This window comes from Ochotona curzoniae, unplaced genomic scaffold (genome assembly GCF_017591425.1).
Source record: "Ochotona curzoniae isolate NIBS_2020 unplaced genomic scaffold, NIBS_Ocur_1.0 contig_291, whole genome shotgun sequence".
Taxonomy (NCBI): domain Eukaryota; kingdom Metazoa; phylum Chordata; class Mammalia; order Lagomorpha; family Ochotonidae; genus Ochotona; species Ochotona curzoniae.
Window position 1 is genome coordinate 6,127,044 of NW_024465649.1, and position 22,424 is coordinate 6,149,467.

At 43.8% G+C, this 22,424-nt stretch overlaps 1 protein-coding gene across 3 annotated transcripts in view; it reads right to left on the minus strand.

Annotated features, from left to right (window-relative positions):
• The window catches only part of NFIA (nuclear factor I A), a 589,215-nt gene that overhangs the window by 368,005 nt on the left and 198,786 nt on the right, over positions 1-22,424 (minus strand). Inside the window, exon 1 of one of the 3 annotated variants that reach the window (XM_040978450.1) lies at positions 4,640-5,041. The exons of 1 other annotated variant lie outside the window; for it this stretch is intronic. In XM_040978450.1, coding sequence (XP_040834384.1) covers positions 4,640-4,729 — 90 coding nt within the window. In that variant the 5' untranslated portion in view covers positions 4,730-5,041. Of the gene's footprint in view, positions 1-153; positions 334-4,639; positions 5,042-22,424 lie in introns of those variants that run through there. One more of the 3 variants, XM_040978449.1, reaches the window with a different exon arrangement.

The window sequence follows — 22,424 nt, forward strand, 5'->3', positions numbered from 1 at the left end:
CCCTTGCCCGCTCCGCGCAGTGCTGGGTAGCGCAGTGAGGAGCGGTTACAGTCAGCCCCTGGCAGCTATAGGCTGCCACAGGATGTGCTTAAGCAAACAAAACTACTTTTCCTCGTCCCCATCCCCCCACCCGCGCCGCAGACCTTCGCGGACCTCGGTGGAGGAATCGGGCCCCTGGGCCAGGATGCCCTGCACCCCCCGGGCCACTGTGTGGGCACCGAGGGAACCGAGGAGGAGGCCCGGCTGCACATTTGCATGTATGCAAATTTCTTTGAAAATTCAGACCTCCTAGGTAACTTTTTTTCCCCCTCTGAAATGCGGTACGGCTCAAAGCATTGTAATCTCTCCAGCGAAGCTTTCTGTGGGAATAGATTCTTCGGCAGAGGTAATTACGCACAAAACCCTGCAAACTTTGTGCAGCTCCAGTCCTGTGGCACTGAGAAGCGGGGGTGGTGCGGCGTCATTTCACACCGCAGCTTCACCGGCGTGCGGGGTGGGGGGGGGGGGCGCGCTGGAGAAGGGAAGGCGGAGATTAACCGGGGGTTCTCCCCCCAACCCCCACGCCGGGACTGTGAGACCAATGGGTTTGAACACAGCCGCCATACACAAAGTTCTATCACGTTCAGAAACAACAGCGGTTTCGCGGTGACATCTTTTGGGGGGGGGGAGGAGGAGTAGAGTGGGGGCGGGGAGAATGTGAGAGGGATGTCTTCTGTGGTACGGGAGCTACTCTGATCCACGCGTGTATACCCAGAGCTGGAAGGGGGCTGGCCCGACCGACCCTGGTCTCGGGCACTGCTGGTACAGTGCCTTTTAAGAATCCCCCCCCTCTTTTTTCCCTCCCCCAGGTAATAGTTCTTAAAATGGAAAAGAACTTCCTGCAATTATTTTAGGTTTGCTAAAGTATTGTTTTGGCAAAAGGGGGGGGGTGGTTTTTAGGGTTTGGCAAGTTGCCAAAAAGCCTGCTTTTCCAGTTTTTTTTTTTAACCTCATATTTTCTCTCTAGTCTCTGCTCTCTCTCTTGCAAGAAGAAAAAGGCAGTGTATACCTGCCTCCTCTAAGCCCGTTTCCCATCTTTGCCTTCTCTTCTCCCTCGCTTTGGTTCTCAGCCTGCTGCATTTGCCAACCCTACTCAAAATTCCAGAAGCAAAGCGCAGGGTATCCCTGGCACACAGACAGGGCAGTCTCCTCCTTTGGAGCCAGGCTGAGAGGGACTGTGAAAAGAGGAGGTTCCTTAGGAGTGCCCACTAGGCAAATGAGGCCGAGGAGCGTGTTAAGGCCACTCTCATTCAGAGATACATAAATATGTTGTTAAGTAAGGGGAAGGAATCTGCTAACTGGAGAATGAGCAAAAATAAAATCCTCTGGAACGGTTCTGTATCTGTAAAATTATTTCATACTTTATTATTTTAGTGCTCAAATTATTCCCCAAAGGCAAAAAAAAAAAAAAAAAAGTTATTCCCACCCCAGAATTTCCTTGGAAATGTCTGATTATTTATTAAGGAGTGAAAGCAACTCATAAAATGAGAGAGTCCATTTTTCCAAACTAAACTGCTTTTTCCTAATTCCTCTTGGACTCCAGTAGGGCTGACATGTCCTACAAGCTAAGCCGAGTTACCGAGACAACATCCTGGCCACGAAAAGCTTTGCTGGGATCTCTAACTTCAAGGCGCTCCAAGTTTCCTCGACAGAAGTTTCTGGCTGACGGTCCCAGCATGTAACTGAGGCACAGCGAAGCGTTATTGTTCCGACTGTGTGCTCTTGGGAAGCTGTCTTCCAGAGCAGATGAAAATCTTTCTTTGCTGCATTCAAAGGTACACTCCACATCTGCCTCTTCTCAAAACAGCAAAGATTCTTACTTTTGATTCACAGGGGGGAAAATAATAAATAGAAGAACTGGCGCGTCGCCCTGTTTCCTTTTTTTTTTTTTTCTTTAAGCGAGGGTAAGTAATTTAATACTGATATTTCCAGTTTAAAAACGTCTTTTGTTGCAGCCGCGGATGTGCCCGCGATTTCCAGCTTTCTGCGGTTAGCAATATTATCTTAAGTAACTTTTGGCGCCCTGCGTAAGACTTTTGGATATGGGACGATTGTTTGCGCCCTCTAGGCAAGGGCTGGATCCAAGTTCAGCACTAAAGCCTTTCACATCCGCCCCAGCTTTCTCTCCTATCGCCGCCAGCTCCCGCTCCCTCCCCCGCGCGTGGGGGCTGGGGGGAGCAGGGAGGGCCGCGGCGGAGGCGGGGGGTGGAGGGGGAACACTCCAAGCTCGGTTCCAACTACGGCGTTTGGAAACAAGACTGAGAAAAATACAGTAGAAGAGTTACAGTTACAAAAAGGCTTCTGGTAACTTTCTCTCCAACAGGCATAAATTTAAACACACACAAAGAAACAGATGTTCCTCAAAGGGCATGCTGGGGGTAAAAAACATTTCCAACTCTCTCCCCTCTTCCCAACTGGCAAAAGTAAACCCTTGTGCAGCGTTCATAAAGATACCGAGACACTTGAGAGAGAGCCGGAGTGAGTGAGCAGGGGATGGAGGGGAGGGGGAAAGAAAGAACGCGGAGCTGTGCAGGAAGCGCAGGTGAAGTAGGAAAACTAGTTTATTGCAATCATATAAATGACCCATTGTTAGGAAGGAGAAACCCCTTATTGGAAATAACCGCTCCAATCATTTATTTTGCAAGTGGTAGGAGGCTGCCTTGAAATGGGATTGTCTGCGCTAAGGAGGCTCCTGCCATGCTCTCCACTATCCATATTCTTCCTGGCACGGAGCCCAGCCTTGCATTTACTGCGTTTTATTTGCAGGAACACTACCTTGCCAGCTTTAGTGAAATCCTCTTAGATATATAAATTACGTCAATAAAGTTTCACTTATGTGTACATCTCAAATACCTCTCATTTTGGAGGTTACTTAATAGGGAGATGGTATTAATATGTTTTAGATTTTAATGCCCAAAGCAGTGACGATAGGACTGGGATGCCTAAGTGACAACACCATTAACTATAATTCTTATCAAGACTAACTTTATTAACCAGCATTCTCCAGCCTCCTTCACTAGCTTTCCACTTGCAGATTTGTCTTATATACATATAATGTTCAATTGATTAATGTTGCTGAGCCGTGGCTGTGAATTCTTACCAGATTTTATTAAGAGGCCTACAGCCTTGAGAACTGCTCGATGAGAATTTGGTTTTAAAAAAAAAAAAGTGGGGGTCGATACATATTTTTTGTATTTTTTCTTATACTGACTTCCCAAACTCACTACAGTCCCACAATCCAGGGCAGAGGTAAGCCACTTATTGGCCACAGAACTGGGTGTCCACTCTATTCAGGGAGTAGGACAAAGTGGATACATTTCAGTCAGAGGTTGCCAGTTCCTGTCTCCAAGACAAGCTACTGCAGTTGGTTTCCTTTGGATTGGTGTCAAGGACCTGCACCAGCGCCCAGACTCCAGCTGACAGTGGAAGGAGTCAGCAGGGGCTGCTGTGGTAACAAGAAGAAATGTCAAGTTGGCCAGTCTTAATATCCTATTTGCTACTGACCATACAAGCAGCAGAAACCAAGGAAAAGGCTCCCTGCCCCATCTCTGTCCTTTCAGATCTATGAAACGGCTGTTGGCCCACCTGTGAAACTCCCTGTCTGCCTTAAAATTGTTTAGAGTTCCAGAGAGGATAGCCCAATCCTTGTAAGCACTCCAAATACCAAAGCTTCTGAGACAATCTGAGTGCGAAGTGTTGCAATGCTGAGTATGCAACATATTACTTCCCAAAGCTTCACTGCAAGTCCCACTGCTCAGAGAGACTGCACTCACACGCGGCTTAAATCTCACTTTCCACCACAGTCACCAACTTCCCTTAGTTTATAAAGCATAACTAGTGCAAAGCCTCTCTCTAGTAAGACTGGTCTTTTCCCAAAAGACAAAGAAGGCGTACAATCCATGCATGAAACTCCTCAGTCAGCTTTTCTTTTCTTTTTTCTTTTTTTCTTAAACCTGAAAACTTTGTCCTATTGTGCTTGCTAAATCCGGAAGAGCCCGTAGCTTCGACAGCTTGAAACACACCACCATCCCCTTCAGAGCCGCAGACAACTTCCAGACCTCTGCTCCGCCCCTTCTGGCTACTGTGAAACACTGTACAGTCAAGCCCGCTCGTGATTGGAGGAAGCTTTTGTCAATCTCCCAGGTGGTCCCATTGATTAGAGGATCGAATCGTCAATTATTCGCCGGGTCCAGACATTGCTTTTCGGGTTAGGTTGACTGCTGAGGCCAGGCGTCTTTTACAGAACAGAGCACGTACAGGATCCCACTCCCTACCCCCCACCCCTTTCTGGAACCGAGCAAGCGCTAAGAGGAAAAAAAAATCTGTCAAGCTCAGCAATTTTTTCAAATCCCGAAAAAAAAAAAAAAAAAGGAAACCCAGTCTCTTGATGCACATAGCACAAAACGCCATCCACAAAGCTTCATCTTTAAAACAAAACCATCACAATAGACATTTACCCAGCAATCACTTAAAGTGCAAAAGCGAACGAGAGAAAATTTTAAAGTCTTAGTCATTAAGCAAAATCATTCAGCCATTATTGTTGCTTATAAAACACATATCGTATAAATGCAAAATAGAAAGTTTAAGATGTACCACGTACCATTGCAATGTAAAAAGAGTACGTGAGAAACTTTAAAGTGTTCTGACGAATTGCTTCATTTGTTGTCCCCCCCCCTTTTTTTTTTTGCATTAAAAAAGAAAATTAAACTTGGAACCGTTGAAAACCCGGAAGAGATTTTTTTAAAGCTGTTGGCCAATTGCAGGCTTCTTGGAGATTTTTTTTTAAACTCCAAATCAGAAGGCTTTTGCAATTGCAGTGCGCATTCTCTCCCTCTCCCTTTCTCACTGTCTCTGCTCGCTCTCTCTTTCTCTCTCCCCCCCCTCCCTCCCTCTCTCTCCCCCTCCCCCCCCCCCGACCCCCTCCTCTTTTGAAAGCGATCCAACCCGTTGCAGGCTGCTTCTCGAGTCTCTCTGCCTTTGCCTGGTGTGCTTTGGATTGTACGAGACTTTGAAGAAGTTGCAATCGACAGTCCCTCTCACGGCTCCCTACCCCCTTGTTTATTTCCGCAATCGCTGCAATTTGCATAGTAACTGCGCTGGGGGCGGCTGCCGGCCGAGGGGGCCCGGAGGGGGCCGGGGAAAGGCCTCTCCTCGCCTCGCCAGTCTCCTCCTCCCCACGGCGCGTGGCCAATAGGAGCCCCTGCATTCAGCGCAGGCTCCGGTCGGGACGGCGTTGGCGAGAAAAGCCCCTGCGTTGCTAGGCCCCGCTCGTGGGATCGCCGCTTTGGCGCAGTGGAGGGGCCCCGGCTTGCGGACCTCGCTGCAGCCGCTGGAGAAGCGAGTCACCTTTGCCTGCGGCGGTGTGGCTTTTGCGCGTTTGAATCCATTCCTGCTTTCTCCATGTCTCTTTCCAGAGCCTCTCGTGAGTTATTAGGCTAGTTCAGGATGGTCAGAGAGAGATTTAACCTTTATTTGCACTAGCGTAGACTGAGAGGTAAAGAGCCTCCTTGGTGCATTAAATCAGGAGTGCAGGATGTCATAGGGAACTTGCAGAGAAATAACGCGTCTGCCCTAGGCTAGGAAAGGAAAACACGGCAACTGCTTCTCAGTAGATGACTGACCATGAAACTGCTCCGTGGGTTCCTTCCAGAGTTAAGCTGGCCCTTTAAGGCAGGCCAGTGATTGAAATGGGAATTTAATTGCCAAGCATCTAATTTGTCAATAGCCTTACAAAACCTGGGTTCCTCACTAAAACCAGCCTTCTCTCTCATAACTCCCCCCTCCCCCCAAGAGGAGAGCTGAAGAGTTTTGACATTTCTATTGGGGTTTTTAAACAATAATTGGTGGTATATTGAGTTCATCTCATTGAGTCATCATGTTTCATGAAGCCAGAATTTCTCTAAGCCCGTGTCATTGGGATATTTCAATGTCAACATTTTGTGTTTGTGTTCAACAGCAAAATAGCCATGGTTTGGAGGAGGAATAGAGGGGATAGACTGGAAGGACATACTATCTCCTTAAATTGCAGGCATCACAATCAAGCTATTGCATTTTCTGTTGTTTTAAAATGTTTGTTTTATGTTAGTTAAGTGTCTTAGAACATTTTGCCAAAACACTGAGTTACAAGACAATGTATGCAGAGCTTTCCTGTTAAAAATTATCCAGTAAGAAATCAAGAGGAACAGGAAGCAGGCTGGTGGCTGTAGATTTTCTTAACTGTTCTTGGTGAAGCTCCTGGGTTCATTGCTAAAGGACCTTGTACAATTAAACTGAAGGTTTCTTTTGAATCACATTTTAAACTTTAGTCTTGCTCCTTATAACTAGTACTGCGATGCGACATTGCTAGGAGGAACTGTACTATGTTGGACAAGCTTTGATGCTCTGGCCTGCCTCTTAAGAGATTCCAATATTCTCCCTCTTATAGTCCTCTGGAAAGCCTGTGGCGCTTTTTAAGTGAAATTCTTTTTTAAAAATTAAAGGGTTACCACTATTATTTTTTATAAGCGTTATCTAAAAGGCAGAGTGACAGTGAGAGAGACAGTCTTCTAACTTTGGTTTGATGCCACAAACACTTGTAACAGCTAGGGCTGGACCAGGCCAACACCAGGAGTCTCAGCCTCCATCCAAGCCTCTGACATTGGTGACAAGGGCCCAAGCACTTGAGCTGTCATCTGCTGCCTCCCAGGACGTATCAGCAGGAAACTGGGTCTGAAATGGAGTTGCCAGGACTCCCTTTGGCATGCAGGGCTTCCTTATGCTGTCCAACAAACATCCCACACAGCAGTTTAATCTTTTGAGCTCCAAATCCCATTTCTAACATTTTTATTAGTTGCAGTTATTTCAAAGAGAGAAAGAAAATAGTTTTCATCCACTGGTTCACTGCCCAAATGCCCACAACACCCAAGGGTGGACAAGATCAAGTTGGCTAATAGTCAACTCAGGGCAGGTCTCTTAGCTGGTGTCAGAGACCCAAGAACTTGAGCCATGACCTGCTGTTTCCCAAGGTGCACAACAACAGCGGGAACAGAGGGCTGAACTAAGATTCAAACCCCAAGCAGTCCAGTACTGGACACAGGTGTCCCAAGTGGTAGGAAACGTCTGCCCAAGCCTGTGACGTTGAAGCCTGACTTCTTTTACTGAGAAACCATTTATTTGTGGCATAAACTGGAGGGAAAATATATAAATAAAAAATAATAATAATTTATTTTAAGTAGCCAGAAATGTTCTGGGACCGAAGTGACTGCCCAACAGGCTAATCCTCAGCCTTGCAATGCCACCATCCCGAATGGTCGCTGGTTCCTGCTATGGTTGCTCCACTTCTTATCCAATTCTGCTTGTGGTCTGGGAAAGCAATGGAGGATGGCTGAAGTGCTTGGGTTCCTGTTCCCACCCATTTGAGTACCTACCTCCTGGCTTACCTCCTGGCCAGCTCTGCTCTGGCCATTGAAGTCATTTGGGGAATGAACCAGCAGATGGAAGATCCATTCTCCCCCTCTTTCCTTCTTTCTGTAAATCTGCCTTTCAGGTAACAAATAAGCAAATAATTGTTTGTTCTGGGACTTGCTGAGATAGTACACTACTGTAAGGATTGAGGGCTGTTAAGAAGCTAAAAGTCTTTGAAATGTGCAAGGAGTATCAGTTTCTACTGCATTCCTGCCACATCTACCCTGCGTGGTGACAGGGATGACTCAGGTTCTTGAGTCCATGCTACCCTTAGCAGGAGACCCAGACTGAGTTCCTGCGTCCTGTTTTGAGCCTCTTCAGGTCCTTGGTGTTACAGGCATTTGGAGAATAAACCACAAGATGTAAACTTCCCATTTTCACCCCTATCCCCACCCCTGGGCACTCCTGATGTTGTTGTTGTTTTTAATAGAATATTAAAAAAAAAAAAACTTAAAAAAAAATAGGGAAACAATATCTCTGCCTGCCAAAAACTGTAAGTACAATGTAAGTGACAAAATCCCAAAATCAATAATGTCATATAATATGACCAAATCAATTTTTGTGTATACAAAGGCAGTAGTGATTCTTTGACTGATTTTTTCCTGGAGGTGATAGAGTTAGGATGCCTATCAGAAGAGGAAATGACATTTTGGGGGCCAAAAGCATGCGTTTTTCAGCAGATAAAGGAAGGCACGGATGTTCCTGTCCAGAAAGGCACCATGATGTCATTGACCCAATAGACCTGAGACGCTCCCTTGACCCAATAGTGTCTAATCGCTGGTGGCTAGTTACCAACCTAGAATAGGCTTTCATTAAGCCAACTAATGATGACATTAAAAAGGAAGGCTGAGGGAAGGTGGTGTGCAACCTTTGAAGCCATTGGAACTTGCATTTGAGGGAATGGGGAGCCTTCAAGGATATGTGAGGAAAAGGTATGCCCGTACAAAGTGAGATCTGCAGATTGGAAAGATCTTCTAGTAATGGAGCAAAGGCGCCTGTAGGAAAAAGGTAAGAGAAGATGAAGTCCAAGGCTGCAGCACAGCCGGAATGAGCCAAACAGAGGGAAGAGCTGAGTGTGAGAAAAAGTGAGGAAACAAAAGAGAACAAACATTGCTGTAAGCTTTTAGACATTTTGATAAACAGGAACAATTTGGGAGCAAAAATGTTTTTTAAGATTTTATTTATTTTTATTGGAAAAGCAGATTTACAGAGAAAAGGAGAGCTAGAAAGGCCTTCCACTAACATTGATTCACTCCGCAAATGGCCGCAATGGCCAACCCCGGAGCTGAGCTAATTCTAAGGTAGAAGCCAAGAGCTTCTTCTGAGTCTCCCAGGTGGGTGCAGGGTCCCAAAGCTTTGGACCACCCTCTACTGCTTTCCCAGTTCACAAGCAGGGAGCTGGATGTGAAATGAAGCAGCTGGGACATGAACAGCCGCCCCTATTTGATTCTGGCACTTTCAAGGCAAGAGTTTTAGCAGCAGAGACAGCCAGAGTGGTGTTCCAGGGACCAGATACCCCAGGAACAGTCAGCAAATAATGATCTGAGCTTCACCAGCTGCCAGAGCTCCCCTGTAGCCAGGTGGGAAGGGGAGCTCACTGGGAGCTCAGGAAGTGAACACAGGCAAAGAATTGCCTGTTCTGCTGATTTATTTGATCCCACCAGGAACAGAGACAGAGCAGCAGGGCAGGAACAGTGTGGATTTCACAGTCCAGATCCCTCGCCAGTGCCACACTGGGACCATTCTGTGTAGTGAGGCAAAGGCTCTGGAACTGGGAGGACAACAGCAAGCTGTGCATTTCTGGCTAAATGCATTGCACTGGTCCCACAGGGAAAACAGTACCAGTGTGGTACCCTACAGGTAGCCCCCAGACCTAGTGGTTAGCAGATGCAGAACTCCACCATTGCCACATCAGGTGCCATTTTGTACAAAGTGGCAGACTGTGGGATTGAAGGGACAATAGCGAGCTGCTCATGCACTAAGCTGGGAGCAAACCCACTTCCAGCTCAGTGCATTGTGCTGGCCCCACAGGGAAAATTTGGCACCCTATAGATCCTAAATAATATGGTTCAGATCTAATGTCCAGCAGGTTCCAGTAAGATCAGCACCTCCAACAACCCAGCTATTTAGGACACCTGGTGTCTCCCTAATCCTGGGGACTGCTTAAATCAGAAGTAGGAGAAATGTTATATAGGCAATGCTGCAGCCACAGCACAGGATTACAGGAGTTGAAGAGTGGTAAGCCATTAACTGTGGCTTTGGAGACTGTTGGAAACCTAACAAGAATCCAGACTGAGGGCCTGGTACAGTGGCCTAGCAGCTAAACTCTTTGCCTTGAACACACCAGGATCCCATATGGGCACCGGTTCTAATCCCAGCAGCCCTGCTTCCCATCCAGCTCCCTGCTTGTGGCCTGGAAACACAGTAGAAGACAGCCCAAAGCCTTGGGACCCTGCACCAGTGTGGGAGACCCAGAAGAAGCTCCTGGCTCCTGGTTTTGGATTGGCTCATCTGTGATCATTGTGGCCACTTGGGGAGTGAATCATCAGACAGATCTTTCCTCTCTCTCTCCGTCTCTCTGTATGTCTAACTTTTCAATAAAAATAACTAAATCTTTTTAAAAATTAGTAGTCAGAAAAAGAAAATAAAGTTTCATAATTGAGACTACAACTGTGCCGTATACCAAAACCAAAGGCAAATGTGAAGAACATCCCAGTAAAATGACAACAGAAGACTAATTCGAACAATGAAACATCCATTGCTAAAATGACAGGACTAAATTACCACCTATCCATATCAACCCTGATTGTAAATGGCTTAAACTCAACAATCAAGCATCATGGATTACTGGACAGGATCAAAGAACAAAACCCCTCTACAGGAGACACATCTCACCAACAAGGATTCGCAGAAATTGTATCTCATGGATTTTGATGTTTATTTTCATTCATTCAGAAACAATTTTTTTTCTGACTCATGTTATACAGTAGCATGATTTTCTTCAAGAAAGTTCTTGATATCCTTTTTCATTTCTTCAGCAACATATTAGTTATTCAGTAGCATGTTATTTCACTTCATGGCATTGTAATTAGTGTTAGGGTTAAGGCTAGAGAGAAGGGGAGTAATGTGTCCATTACTTGTGGCTCCTTCTTGATGAGACCATGTTAGGGACCTAATGTTGTCAATATAGACCAGTACACAATGGACTGAACCTGGGTTGTTACATGACGTCGTGGAGCAGAAGCTGCTTCTCCAGATTTGGTTGTACTGAAGTTGCTATGTTTTGAGGTTGCTGATTGGACATGTCATCCTAGTCTTTACTATCACTAATGATGAGGGTTATAAAACAAGCTCATCCTATCTATGGATATTTTTTCTAAATTATCACAACTTATTTCGTAATACATTTGGTCTTGCTACTAGCAGCCTCCTTTTCCCCTTCTGCTAAATTCCTGTACTTCTTTCATCCCTTGACAATAAATTACACTTTGATCTTCTCATCACTTTCTTATATACGATGAAATTCACAACTCTTTTTCCTTTGCATGATTCTTTCTGCTCAGAAGTCATGAAATTTTCTTCCTATTCTACTTACCGTCAAAAGTCAGAATTGTATTATAGATGCTGGTAGACACAAGTAGTCCATCTCCCCCCTCCGATGTCTCATGCCTTACACTTCTTTAAGACATCTCTTTCCACGTTGTGTATCAGTTCTGCATTTCTGTGTCTGTTTACTAATCTATGAGCTCCTGGCAAGTGCAGTTATTTTATTCACCCCTGTGTGCCTAAAAACAACGTGTCGAAGTAGATCCTTAATAAACATTTGTTGAATTAGTTACCTTTCTGGCTTTGTACTCCAGTAGAAAATGTGGACAGGAGTGTGATAGCTGGTGTAAGTCTGGACATTATCACAAAAAGACAGCTTTAAGAATATATAGCATAAGGCCCGGCGGAGTGGCCTAGCAGCTAAAGTCCTCGCCTTGAATGCCCCAGGATCCCATATGGGCACCGGTTCTAGTCCCAGCAGCTCCACTTCCCATCCAGCTCCCTGCTTGTGGCCTGGGAAAGCAATCAAGGACAGTCCAAAGCTTCGGGACCCTGCACCCGTGTGGGACACCCGGAAGAAGTTCCTGGCTCCTGGCTTTGGATCAGCGCAGCACCGGCCGTTGCGCTCACTTGGGGAGTGAATCGTCAGATGGAAGATCTTCCTGTCTGTCTCTCCTCCTCTCTGTATATCTGACTTTCCAATATAAATAAATAAATCGTTAAAAAATAAAAGAATATGTAGCATAAACGGGCTTGGACTGGGTGGGTCGATTACCCCTGGAAGTGGCTTGGATCCGGAGGGAGACCTGGGCCCATCGGCTCACCATGTACTCAGAGCCAGTAGACTCAGATGTATACTACAACAGCCAATTGACCTCAGAAAGATTTGCTCATCTGTGGAGGAGCCATATCTGCAGTATCTCAGAACTACTGAAAACACATGAACAGAATCCTCAGAAAATCCTCCACAGTGGGAACCTTAAGATGACATCAGATGGCAGTTCTCTAATCTTTGTGGCAATATGGCAGTTGCGAATCTGGGTTTGGTTTCTGCTCTTGTATTTCCTTCCATATATGGGAAGAAGAAGAAGAAAATGTATGAACAAAGGTCTCACCCACTATCCCCTGATCCTCGACCCTTCCTGCTCTGATCAACTATGTAAACATCATCAGTAATAAAAATTTTTTAAATGGAATAAAAAAGAATATATAGCATGACATTGAATTGGTTTATCATAGGCCTTCCTCATGTGTCACCATCTTTAACTTTCCTCCCAGGTAGATGGGAAGGATATTGAAATTTCAACCACATAAATGTGGAAACTGAGGATCACAAAACAGTAGGGAGTTACTCAAGATCATTCACTTGGTGAGTGGTTGAACACAATATTCAATTCAATTAGAATTCCTCCCCAAAGCTGTAACTATGAGGTCTGACTTTGGGCGGAGATCAAACTTCAAGTTTTTTAGAGTGTAGTTTGTATGGTTAGATGACTCTGTCATAATCAAAGATAGACACTTGGACTCCCCCTCCTTATCTAGGACACACCACCATAAACTGCAGAAGACCAAAAATGATGTCATACAACTGAGCTGCTAGAGTTACTAGAGGGAGGAAATCTTGCCTCAAGTAAAGGTAGCAATGCAGTATTCTGATTCACAGAAAGGAGAGCTGCGAGGGAATTCAGAAGTCCCCAACCACCACATCTTACAGATGATAAAACAATCTAGCCAAGTTCAGTAGCTTGCTCATGTCTACACAGCTGGTAAGGAATTAGTCCCCAGGCTGGTGCCAGTATCATTACATCATGCAAAGGATATTCTGTGGGAATGGGAAAGGAATGAACAGCTATCTCTGCTATCAGCATAGGAGCAGCAGCCTGGGAAAGCGGAAGATATACTGTTAGTGAGTCTGATAGCACAAATAAAATAGTTAATTATCTAAACTGGAGGATAACTATAAATCACAGACTTGTTCTGAAAGATACACCCAGATGTGTTTAGGCAGTCAAAGGATAATTTTCAGAAAAAAACAAAAAAAAAGAAAGAAGTGAAGGTAAGGGTGACTCAGAGAGGAGTGACTTGGTCTTCAGAGCTGGACTAATCTGCTTTGCGATGCTCTACTCCCAGTGACCTTGGTGACCCCTTCTCAGGGCTTCCTTTTTTTGCAAGATGTAGAAGTCATCAATCTTGGTTGCTTCACGAGTTCAGTGAGGATTCAATGAATCACAAATGAGAACCTACTCAAAAACTTTAAATTTCAATTCTATGAAGGCAAATACTATCAACAGTTGTCCCTAGACAAATAAGGGATATGAATATTTTGTCATATTTTTTCTGCCTGTACATGCATTCTATTAAAATAAAAATAAAGTGAAACTAAAGGCAAGATCACTTGTTAAACATCATAGTGAAATATAAATATATGTGTGTATGTATATATGTATGTATGTGTATACATATGTATGACTTTACCATTTCAGCCATTTTTAAATGTGCAGTTAGTCACATTGAATAGAAATGCATTATTGTGCAACTGTGACCACTACCCTTCTCCAGAACTTTCCATCTTCTGAAACTGAAACTATATCCATTAAGCAATAACTCCCCATTACTTACTTCCTGCCAGGCCTTAGAAACCTGCATCTTATTTTGTGTCTCCATGAAATTTGACAACTGTCAGTGTTTCCTATAAGTGTCTCATCTAGTGTTTTTCCTTTTGCTGTTGACTTAGTTCCCTTAGCATAATGTCTTTAGGATTCATGCATGTTGAAGCATATACCAGAATTATCTCCTTCTTTGTTAGTGCTAATAGTATTCTATTTTATCCTTGTTTTGTCTTCATAAAATACATGGAAACGCATAATGTCAGAACATGATGTATGAATTTAAAATTTTTATACTGAAAAAACTATCGAAAATTTATTTCTGAAGCTTTTGAAATGCTTTGTGTGTGTGTGTAATTTTGTTTATTCATTTATCTGCCCAAGGACACCTGGGTTGCTTCCAGACTTTTGGCTGCTATGAACATGGGTACATACACTTCAGTTCAAGTCCTTGTTTACAGTGCTTTTGTGTATAGAACCAGAAATGGAGTTGCAGGATCAGACCATAACTCTGTTTTTATTTTTTGAAAAGAGAATAGTGCTTTTATTTGTCCTTGGAGACAATTATCCAGCAAGTTTCGTTTCTGAAGATGATTTTGTGAGCAGCAGGAGTCTTAGATTCTGATAACAGTGCTCCCATTCACCATGAGGCCACTGAAAGTCATTTAAATGTTCAGGATCACTTTTAGTTTCCTCATCCAAAAAAATGCTTTTGAACTAATTGATATCTGAAGTCTTTTGAAATTTTAAAAGTGTAATCCTGTATGTTGGAATACATTTATTTTTCCGTTTACTCATTTGGAATAAGCTTTTTGAATGCTGCAGCAGCCTTTTTCTCAAAGATGCATTAAAATTTGCCAAGGCATATGAGATTGGGATTAGAAAAGCAGATATGGGGCCTGGCGCGATGGCGTAGTGATTAAGGTCCTTGTCTTGCACGCCCCGGGATCCCATATGGGCACCGGTTCTAATCCCAGCAGTCCTGCTTCCCATCCAGCTCCCTGCTTGTGGCCTGGGAAAGCAATCAAGGACAGCCCAAAGCCTTGGGACCCTGCACCAGTGTGGGAGACCCAGAAGAAGCTCCTGGCTCCTGGTTTTGGATTGGCTCAACTCCAGCCATTGCGGCTGCTTGGGGAGTGAGTCATCGGACAGAAGACCTCTCTGTCTCTCCTCCTCTCTGTATATCTGCCTTTTCAATAAAAATAAATAAATCTTAAAAACAAAAAAGAAAAGCAGACATGAGGGAGCAATAAAACAGACCGTAAGTCAGTGGGGAAGCAGGTGTCAAGATGAGTCTTCACTGGCACAGCAGAGATGTCGCCTGGCATGCCGGCCTGCTTTGTTGGAGTGCCCTGGCTCAAGGCCTGGCTGTGCTTCCAATCCAGCTTCTTGTGAAATGCATGCATTGGAAAGCAGCAACATGGCCCAAAAAGTTGGGGTCGTGCCAGCTCAGTCTGAGAAGATCCAGGACCTTCTTGGTTTTAGCCTGGCCTGCCCAGCTGCTGCTGGCCTTTGTGGAGTGAACGAGCAGGTGGAGGAGTCCCCTGCATCTCCATCCCTCAAAGGATAAATATAAAAGTAAATGAGCATATTAAGCAAATATTTCTAAAAGTAAATGCATCGTTAAAATAAAAGAACTATGAAACTGAAGAAATAAGCATGGTTCAGAATATTTGGTCACGGTGATTACTTTTTAAGACTATAAACTTTACCTGGACAGCAAAGGTTTCAAGAAGTTGCTAGCAATATGAGATTCTGTTTAGGAAAATTGTTCTGAGAGTACTGCAGGGAGTGAATGGCAGGGCTTGAGAAACAAGCTATGAATTCCTTCTCTGCTAGGTTATCTCCTTCTTCTTTTTGTTTTGAAAGTGGTAAAGTTAGTCAAGATGTCCAGGGTTTAAACTTGAAAAACAAGACATTTAGGTAAAACTTACTTCTCTGTAAACAGTATTAGGCTATGCTATTTATAATGAAAAATGTTCAGGCACCATTTCTTCCAAAATGTGAAACTATTCAGGAGAACAACATGTCCTGCTTGCTAACACGTTAATTTCTGCAGGTCCTTAGTTTGCCAATGAATTTTTAAGGTTATAACACTAGAGCAACTTAGGAAAAAAGCTATCCCTTTGTAAAATTTTTTAAAATTTTAAACAATTTTAGTATAACACCTTTCATCTTACAGTGAAATTTAGAAAATGCAAATTTAACTGGACAGTTCCTTAATTGGAATGCAAAAAGTCTAGTTCTGGCTTGGTATGTTGTTTTTTACATAAATAATGTAGTATTATAAAATCTTAAAATTACACAGTAATACTCTTTTTCTTTCTTGTGTGTGTCTTGTTTTCTTTTCTATGGAAGTTATAAATTGTGCTGCATCAGCAGAATTGCATACCTCCGAAAACAATGAATGATCCCTGAAGGCCATTATTTTTAATGGGCCAAGGAAAGAAGTTGGTTTCTATCTCAGAACACATGATTGCAGAAATGAGTTGTTTGGAAAAGTGCTCTGGGTCTTCATGCGTAGGAATAATGCCTTGGTTTACAGCAGATATTAAGACTCACTCAGTCAATAATGTAAAGTGTAAAAGATTGCTGGGAAGAAGGCATTTACCTCCAACACATTTTGTCACTTTGGTGTAGTTTTAACTTTGTATATACCAAGGAAACAAAGTTAAAATGAAAGCAAGGAGAACCAACGATACAGAGTGCCATAGTTTGGTAGTTTGGCAAGGTTGCTTTAAATGGCCAATTTACTTCAAAGAGGGAAGGGCTAATATGGAAAACCATAGTTAGTAATGTATGTGGTATGTTAACCAAAAAAGTAAATCCAAAAAAGAACTTTCTAAAGAAAAAGCTGAAGAATAGTGTTTCTGGTTTTAACATTATGTTATAGTTTGCTGGTCCTTACAAGGACCAGAAAATTGATAATAAATCAAGCATATTTTGTCATGAGAGAGTAAATAGAAACAAAAGTTTCCCAACCCAGTTCTGATAGTGTTTTTACTAGCCATAAATACTACAAAATTTGTGCTCACCATCTAAAAGCTTTTAAAGACATGAACTATCAAACACATTGTAGTTTGGAAAACATTTGGTGAATGCTGCTGGTGTGTCAGGTCCTGTGATGTCTGACAAGTAAGGGGTGATTTTGTTACTAAAAGAGCAAGTGATTTTAGGTGAGCTAGATTTGCCATAAGGCCAAAGCATGCCAGCCTTTTCCAGTCAATAACAGCATATGACACAGCGGAGTTAATAATGAGGTACAGTTTTGCTCACTGTCCTCCATTCAGATCTGCCACTTTATATGATAGTAGGGCTATCTTTTGAACTTCTTGTTTGAATATTGTGTCATAGTAAATCCCATGTCCTGCAGTGATCGTATATTTGAATAAATTCTGAAACTGTAATGTACATGATACTTGCTTCTAAGTGTGTTAAAACTAGTTCTCAGTAGCCAATCTAGTTTTTAAAAGATGGACTGTCAGAAGACAATTGTATTTACAGTACAGATAATTGGAAGATGCACTCATTACAATATCATGTTGATATTTGAAACACTGTGGATCTCCCCACCCCCAGGAGTCAGGAGAGTGTTGTTTTTAGTATTGAAGAGAACAATATTGAGGTAGGCACCTGTTATTTCTTCTTTTTTTAAAGACCTGTTTACTTTTACTAGGCAAGTCAGAGTTGCAAAGAAAGAGAGGCAGAGAGAAAAAAACACACAGAGAGAGACTCTTCCCTCACTAGTTACTCCCCAAAATAGTTGCAATGGCCAGAGGTGGACCAGTCCAAAGCTGGGAGCCAGAGACTTCTTCCACATCTCCCACGTGGGAGCTGGGGACCAAGACCTTGGGTCATCTTCCACTGTTTTCCCAAGCCATTATTGGAGTGCTGGTTTGGGAACTAGAGCATCTGGTGCAGGAACCAGGGCCCCTAGAGTATGTTGGCATAGCAACATACATATTAACTGATTATGCCACCAAGCTGGCCCCCCTGCTATTTCCTGTTTTGTTTCTTTGGGTTTTTTTTTAAGATTTATTTATTTATTGGAAAGTCAGATATACAGAGAGGAGGAGAGACAGAGAGGAAAGATCTTCCAACCGATGATTCACTCCCCAAGTGACTGCAATGGCCGATGCTATGCTGGATCCAAAGCCAGGAGCCAGGAACTTCTTCCAGATCTTCCACACAGGTGCAGGGTCCCAAAGCTTTGGGCCATCCTCGATTGCTTTCCCAGGCCACAAACTGGGAGCTGAATTGGAAGTGGAGCTGCCGGGATTAGAACCGGTGCCAATATGGGATCCTGGGCGCATTCAAGGCGAGGACCCAGCCACTAGGCCACGCTGCCGGGCCCTATTTCCTGTTTTTATAAGAGATTTATTTAGGGGCTCAGTGCACTGGCCCAGTGGCTTAAGTCCTCACCTTGAGCATGCCAGGATCCCATATGGGCATCAGTTCTAATACCTGCAGCCCTGTTTCCTTTCTAACTCCCTGCTTGTGGCCTGAGAGGGTGGTCAAAGATGACTTAGGGCCTTGGGACCCCTGCACCCACGTGGGAGACATGGAAGAGTTCCTTGCTCCTGCCTTTGGATCAGCGCAGTTCCGGCCACTGCAGTCACCTGGGGAGTGAAGCACTGGATGGAAGATCTTCCTCTCTGTCTCTCCTCCTCTCCATATATCTGATATTGCACTAATAAATAAATAAATAATTTGTTTAGATTGATTCATTTTTATTTGAGAGGCAGATTTCAGGGGGGGAGAGACAGAGAGGAGAAGATCTTCCATCTGCTTGTTCACTCCAACTGGTGGCATCCACAATTTTGCCAATCAGGACCCAGGAATCAGGAGCCTCTTCCAGATGCCCTATGTGTGTGCAGGGTTCCAAGGACTTCACTCATCACTGCTTTGCCAGGCCATTAACAGGGAGCTGGATTGGAAATGGACCAGCAGGGACACGAATCAATTCCCTATGGGATGTCAGCACTTCAAGGTGGAAGAGTAGCCTTCTGAGCCATCACACTGCTCCCCCTCTGTGTACCCCTCCCCCCATCCACACACTGTTATTTCCTAAGTTAAATGTTCCTTAGTGCAGGACAAGACTTGGCACAGCATTTACACCATTTGGGGCTCCTGCATCCCTTAAAAGACCCTGGGTTTCAGCCTCAGCTCCACTTCCAATTCCAGCTTCCTGCTAATGAACACCCTAGGAGTAGTAGGTGATGGCTGAAGCACTTGGGCCCCTGCCACCCATGATGGAACGCCAAATGAGTTTAGGCTTCTGACTGCCTGGCTGTGGCAGGCATTTCTGGAGTGAAGTAAAATGTGGGAGATCTCTGTATGTCTCTCATTTAAATGAAATGAAAATAAAGAAATTGAAAAAACTGGAAAGGCATAGGGCTATAAAATTTATCCTGCTGTTTTGGGCACTGTAAAACTACTTGTTGAGCTGCCCACATCCCATATGAATGCCAACTGAGTCCTGGATGTCTCACTTCCAATACATGTTACTGCTAAGGTACCTGGGAAACCAGGGGAAAATGACTCAAGTACTTGGACTCTTGCATCCACATGAAGACCCAGAAGAAACCCCCAGCAGCCCTGGTTAGGCAGTCTGGGGAGTGGGCCAATGGATGCAAGATCTCTCTCCTTCCTGCCTCCCTCTCCCCGAACCTGCTTCTCTGTGTATCCTCTGACTTTTAAGTAAATAAATCTTTAGAAAAAGTTTTGTTCTTTCTTCTTTTACTTTTATAAATTACAAGATAAATAATGCCAATACATAGTTTTACAGGTGTCTATATTGTTTTTACATTGTAACTTGTTTCAATTTGTTCAAAGCCTTTGTTTTAATTTTTAATAATCCAACATTGCATAATGTGACTCTTTTGTGTTGTTGTCTTAGTAGGATTAAAGTACAATGATAACAGACTTCAGACTCCTTTGGTCTGTAGATAAATGTAACTGCAAAAATTTCAAAGTGTTCCCCCTAAAAAATCTCCTTAGCTTTCAGTTGCCAATACTGGGACCAGTGTTGTGGTGTATAGGGTTAAGCTGCTCCTTGAAACACCAACATCCCATGCTAGAGTACCGGCTTGAATACTGGCTATTCTGCTATTCTTCTTCGGATCTGACTTCTTGTTATTATGCCTGGGGAAGGTAGCACATAGTGGGCCAACTATTTGGGTGCCTCCCAACAGGTAGGATACTGGAATGGAGTTCTGAGCTTCTGGATCCACTATGGCCCTGAACTAGTGGTTAGTAGCATATTGAGGGTGAACCAGAGCACAGAAGATTCTCTCTCTCTCTTTCTCTTTTTCACTCTTCGTATCAAGCACGTAAAACTTTGAGGTGAAAATGATTAAGAATCCTAATCCTAAGATAAAAATCAAAGGCACTTCACTGATATTCCCCGTATTTTATAGTATTCTGTTTCTTTAAAAATAGAAACAATGTCAACAAGATTATAATTAATGCCTTCAGTATTCAGACACATACAAATATCATCAAGTGAAATTTCCAAGGCCTGGTGGAATGGCTCAGTGGATAAATGCTCACTTTGCAACTTCCAGGATCTCATATGGGTGCCGGTTCATGTCCCGGCTGCTCCACTTTTCATGCAGCTCCCTATTTGGGGCCTGAAAAAACAGTAGGAGATGGCCTATGCCCTGTACCCGCATGGGAGACCTGGAACAACAAGCTCCTGGCTCTTGGCATTGAGTCAACTCCGCTCCAGCTAGCCACTGTGGACACTTGGGGAGTAAACCAGCAGATGGAAGATCTTTCTCTCTGTCTCTTCTCTCTGTAAAGCAGCATTTTCAATAAAAATAAATTAAAAAAAAAAACTCTTTAAAAGTTACACTAAACTTTCATATAATAATGAAAAATGTTTAGTTTTTGTTTTTTGTCTAAGAAGTAACCATGCCAGAAAAGTCTTAAAAAAAATAAATAACTGTAAGGGTAAAGTGTGTTAAGCTGCCACCTGCAGGGCTAGCATCCATGGCTGTTCCACTTGGAATCCAGTTCCTTGCTGATGTGCCTGAAAAAGCAGTGAAGATGGCACAGGTGATTGCCCTACACCTATGTGGAGACCAGATAAAATCCCCTGGCTTCTGGTTTTGGCTTGACCCAGCCATAGCCAGTGCAGCCATTTGGGGAGTGAACCAGTGGGTGTAAAACTCTCTCTCTCTCTTTTTTCCATGTGTTTATATGAACACATTCAATATTTTACTTTTCTGTTTTTCTACATCTGACACTGAGGCTCCAGGTTCAGGCCTTTAAGGGCACAGGATGGCGAAGCAGGGGTCCCCTGTCTTTTGGAGTTGGTGGACTGCTTTTCTGTGTACTGAGATGTTGACGCACATATCTGGCTCTCCTCTCTAGTGACTGCATTAAAATACCCCATCCTTCTCCAACTTGGACATTGTGCATTGCCTGCAAACCCTGGGTCATGAAATAGCGGCCTACATCAGGACCAGCATATCTTTGGCGTTGTTTGGTGTGCTACTTTTCACTCTTTCTGAGTGAAGCCTTGTTTGGGCTGTGCTGGCCCAGTTTACCTTCCTTGGTACGTATTCCCATCCAACCAAGCCAGTTGGCACTGCACTGTTGCATCTGACTTTTTAATTCCCTTTAAATAGGAAGATGGATACTCTCAGATCACGGACAATCCAGGATGACTTTATCAAGTAAGTTAAAACCATCTGCTTGGCCTTTGCCTTCCCAAGGTCACCCTTAGTTTCACAGAGAGCAGGGCCCTTTTTTCCCTGGTAAATACTGGGAAGGATGGCACTACACCACCGAGATGGGAGGGCTGTATCTCCAAGGCTTTCTTCACCGCAGCTGTTAATTTGCAGTCTGCCAAGCACTTAAACCCTCTAAAACTACAAATAAACTGGGAAAGTTATGTGAGTGTAAACAGAGACCTATTGTTTACGTTATTATTATGCAACACTGTAACAACAACATCACTTACATGGCAATTATCTTCCCTGTTTGACAAATGCTACTGTAGTTTGGTAGGTTAGAAGCAAACCTAGGATAAATGTGCCCATGCTAACTTTATGAGCATATCATCCCCTCACCCCTCTTTTAAAAAACAGCTTATGCCCTGCAAACAAAACATGGCACCAAGGCTGTCACCCCAATCTCTGGCATCCCATTTTTTAAAGTTAAGTGATCTGCCTAGTATGATTTGAATACTGCATTATAGAGAAGAACGTAGGAAAATTAGAATCAGGATGTAGTTCTGAAAACTCACTAGATTTCAGCACACATCTAGTAATTCAGTTGGTAATTAATTCGCTCTTGAAAACAACATCAAAGATGTGTGTCACCAGCAGTTTGTGTCTGCACCAAGAGTTCGGTTCTGTACTTCCATCACCAGAGATGCTTCGGGAACTGCCCCCCACTGCTGTTCAACCACTGCTTCGCTCGGGGGTTTATGCAAAAGGAAAATCAACGCTATTCTAAATGCAATTTTATGAAAGATCCCACCACCAGACCCAAGCGATCAGTTTGGGAAGGAAAAACTGGTAACCACTTTTCCAAAGACAACATCGAGGGGCAACAAACGAGCCGCAGCAGAGACTCTGACCGCCCATCCCCTGGGGCTTGTCACTGGGCTGACGCCGTGGGGCCGTGGGTTGGCGGGATGGAGGGGCCAGGCGGGTTGCAGTGTGATCTCTGGTCCGCAAAGGGCTGGCCTCCTCCAAGCTGAGGAAGAGGTGGTGGCCATTTTCTTTTTCCTTTTTTAAGGGAGCAAGAGCAAGGTAACACACAGTCTCTCTCCTTTCC